The following is a 6,213-nucleotide window of genomic DNA, read 5'->3' as shown; positions in this document are numbered from 1 at the left end:
ATAATATAAGCACATTATTTTCAGAAATTAACCATTAAAGTCATACATTTTACTGAACATGAGATAACTTAGAATTGAATGAAGAGCGAGAGGATCACACACCTTTGGACGTATATACTGTATGACAACGTACATGTGATTTAGCTAAGTACATCAAAGGAATCCAATACATGAATATAATAAGAATTATTTAGTGCCTTGAAAAATAAGCATTTATCTTCCCACTCTTCTTTTTTTTTTTTTTTTTTTCCCTAAAAGTTCAAGTAAACACACATCCAACTTGTATATATTATGTCTCCACAGAGTCTTGAACACTAAACCTCCCCATTTGGGGAGAAGAGCTTACAGCATCTGAGCTAGTGACCATTGGTAGCTTCCCACTCCTGTTCTCCTAATTGTTGTTTCTAAGAAACACATACATGAAGGATAATAAGGGGGTACTGAAAAGTTCTGCTACTGCTAGATATTCCCCTCCATCCTACTCCACAATGATCGATAGCTGGATGAAATGTACAAAGGTATTAAGCTTGAAAAGTATTGGATCAAATTTACTACGTGCCACTCATAACCCCCTTGACTGGAACTAGGCTATCCTCCTCCGCAGCATTCATGTCCCTTCTCCAGTGGAACTAGGCTGTCCTTGTAGATAAATATTTTGAGGCAATTTTCACTTCTACATTAATCTAATGACTTCTCCGTCACTTGCACACAATAATATATGCTTGTACATAACATCATAAAGCTATTCAAGGCATACAATTATTAAACCAGAAAGCCATTAAAGGAAGAGCAAGAAGTTCTGTTTTTTGATAGGTAAATGTTATTAAAAGAAAGTGAGAATATGTACAAATTAGATGGAGAGCCCATCACACACAGTACAATAACAGAAACAAACTAAAGAGCTAAAAAAAAAAAAAATATGTGTTGAAAGGTCTAGCGCAGTGCACTGGAGCACCACTGACCTACGAGTAATAATGGAGCAAGTTTAACGCCAAGGTCCACCTTCAACGGTTCATACAACAAAAAAATATAAAATAACATAGTATAACAAAGGAAGACAACAAAATAACAAGATAAATTATTCAGTATCCACTAGTTAAACATTTCCCTTATATTTTTCTCCTTGACTCATTGTTGCTCCTGAAAACACATGGCTGATGGATAAAAAACCGGATAGACAGTGGAAATTCTTCTATTGTTTAGTACCCCTTTCCCACTCCAAATTAATGGTGGATGCTTAATTTAAATAGATGGGGTTTAAGGTTGACCCATACTGAAAGAATTATCCCCTTCTTTCAGTGAAAATAGGCTCTCCCTGAACTTATGAACTAGAAGGGCACTGTCTCCTCCATAATTGCCAAGGTCCCTACTTTCTAGGGTGTTAATGTTGTACAAAATCAAGTGTGCACTCCTAGTTCTTATAAAAAGATGGTCATCATTCCAAAAACCAAGCGGTGCTAAGATATCTAGAATGAGTCCCGTGGTGATTATTTTGGTCCAAAATCCCTCCCCCTTCATCACCCATATGTCAATATAATTCTCAATTTCGGTTGGATGATAAATGATGATAGCAATCGAGTCACTGTACGAGGCAAGTTCTCCAAATTGCGTTTTTGGAATATCTGAAGGAGCTGGTAATTCCCGAAAATTCTCATTATTCAGGTCAAATGCAAGGATCCTAAAATCATTGTAACTGGAGTCTGTTAGCCAATAATAAACTCCATTTATGTAGGTGTCATTACCTGAAGAATTTCTTATAGAACGCATTGTATCAAAATAATAGTCAAAGAGCCGCCATGAATTCGTACATAAGTTATACACTGAAATAGTTTCAGGATCATATGGGCAGTCTATGTCATCATCCCAAAATTGTCGAATCCAAATCACCTTGTAATGGTTAGTCATGACATCCAACCCAAATCCAAAAATATTATTGAAGTCGGCGATATAGGATGGAAGGTCTGGACGAGGTAGAGGGATGTGCCTGAATTCGTTTGTAGCAGGATTCCACAGACACATGTGATCTTCATATCTACCATATACACAATATATACCATTAATGGGACCAATAAGACAATCAGGATAATTTTGTATCCCGAGTTCATCAAGATTGAAATACACAGGGGACGTTTTACCAAGAGTTTCATCAGGGAATATGCCCACACAATATCTTAAAATTTTGTAATCGTAATGGTGAACAAGTAGACGAATGTTGTTTTTCTGTTGATTTTTGGCGATAAAGTAAGAGGCTTTTATGAGAGTATACCAATCATTGCAAACACACCTGAACCGGAATAGTGATTTCAAAGGCAACCTCGAAAGGATCTCTGTCATCACATCTTTTGACAAAAGATTATAATCGTTGTTGCTGGTCATCATCTCTCTTCAGTCTATTTCAGATCGGTCTTTCTTTTCTGAGAATGTAGGAAAATTAATTTGTAAAAGAAAAACCTAAAACCCGATTTTTATTAAAATAACAAGAAAAGGAATTGCCTTGGAGGAGGAAGTTTTGTGGTTAAGGCCAACTTAAAGGTTACAGGTAATCATCATTGTCGGCATGAAAAAATAAAACCATTAGATTAATATTTGTCTAAATATAGTAACTGCTATTTTTACCTCGTCATTTTTGCCTGAGCAGCTCTTATTATTGTAACTCAATATCTTACTTGTTTCTTTTTTTAGTGACTTTTATATCAAACATCACCACAAATAATTAGGTAGAAACAACCTTATTGTGGGTCAAAGACTAACCTCACCTTGCCATATAATAGTTAGGGGGCGAGCTTGTGATGAGATACTCTCCCCATAACATTTTCATATTCTTATTATAACCTAAAACATGAGCAATACACCGTTAACACCATAATTATTGATTACTTTTCAATGGAACAACAATGCGGCGGCCAATTGCAATAAAAAATTAATGTGTAGACAAGGATACAATGAGAAAGCAATACGTGGCTTCATCTAAGGAAGCCATTTGGTATAAGTAACAACCTATAATCCTTGTTAAAAGTAACCCTCTAGAATTTTATATCTTCCAAGTGGGACCCGGGAAGAAAAAGAGGTAAGCTTATGTATTGTGGAATGCATGACCTTTGAGTGGGACACATGGCAGAATTCGAGCGGAAGAGAGGTTATTCCAATGGCACGTGATGGCAGATGGTTATTCCAGTGGAATGTTGTGTATAATAATAGCAAAAATGGCAAAATGTGGGTTGTAAGCAAAATTTGGAACATGGGACACGTGGAGGAAGCGAAAGAGCAGTTATTCCCGAACAAGTGGAAAGTCGTGCAGGAAAATAGTAAAAAATGTGAGAAAACATGGTTTCACATGCGTAAGCACCATGAGAAGACTAAGGTGTAGAAAATTTGGCAAACTCTAATCAAATCAACGTAACTACCAATGTAACCTACATATCATGTTCAACACACACAACTCAACAACACTTTAATTATTTTCAATTCCTGTAATTGTCTTTTATTTATTTTCATTAATGCACTTTACTTTCCAAGTCCGACACTTTCAAGTTCTTACATTCACTCCTACAGTGCAATTACTCCAAATCCTTCATTACTAAAGGCAAAAAAGAATCTTGAAGGTGGTTATTCTAGACCTTCATTTAATTGCCTGATCTATTCTATCTTTCATCTGGAATATATTTTGAATTTTCATTTGAAATTTTAGAGTTCCTGGCACGCTTTTTGTTTTCCGGTAAGTAAGTATGGATGATAAAAGGGAAAAGATAAATACAAGTATACTTGGGGCATTCCCCCCAAGGCCTAACAAACCAACACGCCATGGCAAACAAAAGAAGATAAACTCTATCCCCTAACCCTAATCCTATTATTCTCCGCACTCTTTTACAACTCTAAAATCCTCTCCATCTTCCATGGTGAAGTTCTGTATTTGAAATTCGATTTGTTAATTACTAACATTAGATTTACATTTTGGCCTCAATTTTGCAACTCTCTCTCTAATCTCAACATCAAACACACTTCTAAGGCGGTTGGAAGTGTGGTTGCACCAGAAACACCAAGGCGGCAGCTGGCGTTGGGAGGTGTTGGCGACGCAACAAAAGATGGAGTACTTTCACGTACCAATGTGTGCACAAATCTCAACATAAAGTTTCAAAGAATGGAAAGACAGAGACATAATCTTCGCGGGAGAGAGAAAAAGAAAATAAAAATCCTCTAATACAATCTTTCTGATTAATCCAAAAAAATGGGTTTGATCTAAGTTTTATTTTATATTTTTGTTACACCCCAAGACTTAAGTCCTGGATTGTGAACACCACACAAATAACCCCAATCTCTAATACTAACATCCCTGTAACCTGTCTCTCATACACATCATCCGCCTGTTCTTTTTCTAATACAATTCCATGCAAGAAAGTGTACAAATAAGATACATCATTTACAACTGTAAAGTCTAAGAGTTTGTAATAAAGTTTATTACACAACAGGGATGTACTGAACTAACTTTATACAACACATTGTCTTACTATTATACATTGTCTATTATACAAAATAAACACACACAACACCAGTCCCGACTCTGTCTACAGCTGAGGAGGAACATCCTCCACACCATCCATGCCATGAACTGAAAAGATGTGTATAAAATAGGAATGAGCAACCACAGCTTAGCGAGAATTGTCTAAAGTGCACTCCTTAATGCTTCCATGAATCCAAGCAAAGAACAGATATACGATAACGGGATCATACATATTCGGGAATAATATATATCATGTGAGATAATAAAATGAAGTGCAATACAATGTTAATGCCAATGCCAAAGTCACTTCCCATTTTCCCAAGACAATAACCAACCACTCATCCCAATGATTAATGTATCCTGCCCGGGGTAATCCCCGGCTCCACGAGAAGAAGACTGTTCATCTGTCCCTGACCCATTGTAATCTCTGGTGCCATTTGGGGCCCAGTGACTCAACAACACGCAGATGATGTCTCTACGTCTTCTCTAGATCCATTAACGACCTAGATATGAGGTAATCCCTGCCATCCAACATTTCACATTACTATTTTCAACCCTTTTTCTCAACACACATCATATGAGATGTTTCCACTTTCCTTTCCATTCCAGACTCATCCCCAAACTATGCGAGATGAATTTACATTCATAATGATACAATGTACAACATATTAAAATCAATAATTTGATCTATGTTCATATACAATAAACATTATTAATTAAATTCTTTTAAAATTCTAGCATGTTTACTAACACAATAATTATCACATAGTCACCGACTCAGGAAAATGGTTCTCAATTCAAATTTATTTATTTTCAAACAAATAACATTCAATTAAAGAGATATAATTCACCAAAGGTCAAGGTTATGAGATTTAAATAATCCTACCTCAAAATAGATGAAACTTGTAATATCCCTAATTTTAAAAGGATAGTCTCGGTATTTATTTATTTATTTTTATTGTATTTTTTTAATTGTTTAATTGGTTATTTGACTAATTATTTATGTGTTTAATTGAATTAAGTGTTACTTGATTAATTGGCTACTTATCTATGTATTATTTGTATTTTGTCTAGGAGTTATTTGTATTATTTGTTTAATTAGATTGGGTGCTTAAATGATGTATTTAATTAATTATAATTAATTATAAATTAAATGATTAAATATTTTATTTTATTTTATTTTATGGTTATGGTTAGTGGTAATGGACTAACTAATTGGGTCCCATGGACTACTTGGATAGGAGGTTGGATGGGTATGGATAATTACCCATGGATAATTGTATATGTATATATATAGATATATATGTATATACATATATATAAAAAGGAAAGTAATTATTAATATTATAGTAACTTTAGTATTAATAAATAATCTGATGTATATATTTTATATATTTATATAATAAAGATATACATATATTTTATACGTAACATGTTTTAAGTTACCTTTTTAATATTATCGTAACTTTAGTATAAATAAATAATCTAATGTATATATTTTATTTATTTAATGAAGATACAGATAGATTATATACGTAACATGTTTTAAGTTACTTTTTAATATTATGGTGACTTTAGTATAAATAAATAATCTGATGTATATATTTTATTTATTTAATGAGGATATAGATAGATTATATACGCAACATGTTTTAAGTTACCTTTTAATATTATGATAACTTTAGTATTAATAAATAATCTAATGTATATATTTT

At 33.8% G+C, this 6,213-nt stretch overlaps 1 protein-coding gene across 1 annotated transcript; it reads right to left on the bottom strand.

The window, feature by feature from the left end:
• Nucleotides 1–1,257: 1,257 nt before the first annotated feature.
• On the bottom strand, nucleotides 1,258–2,376 carry LOC132316144 (F-box/kelch-repeat protein At3g23880-like). The gene has a single exon (XM_059814652.1). The coding sequence runs from the start codon at nucleotides 2,374–2,376 to the stop codon at nucleotides 1,258–1,260; it is 1,119 nt and encodes a 372-aa protein (XP_059670635.1).
• Between the last annotated feature and the right edge of the window lie 3,837 nt (nucleotides 2,377–6,213).

Source organism: Cornus florida, unplaced genomic scaffold (assembly GCF_030987335.1).
Source record: "Cornus florida cultivar Cherokee Brave unplaced genomic scaffold, ASM3098733v1 CherokeeBrave_3.0.0_Hap2_Chr07, whole genome shotgun sequence".
NCBI classification, from domain to species: domain Eukaryota; kingdom Viridiplantae; phylum Streptophyta; class Magnoliopsida; order Cornales; family Cornaceae; genus Cornus; species Cornus florida.
This window is presented reverse-complemented; position numbering and strand designations above follow the sequence as displayed.

What these genes read in the sequence shown, in the direction of transcription:
- LOC132316144 (XM_059814652.1), bottom strand. Translation starts at nt 2,376, where the DNA reads ATGACCAGCAACAACGATTATAATCTTTTGTCAAAAGATGTGATGACA.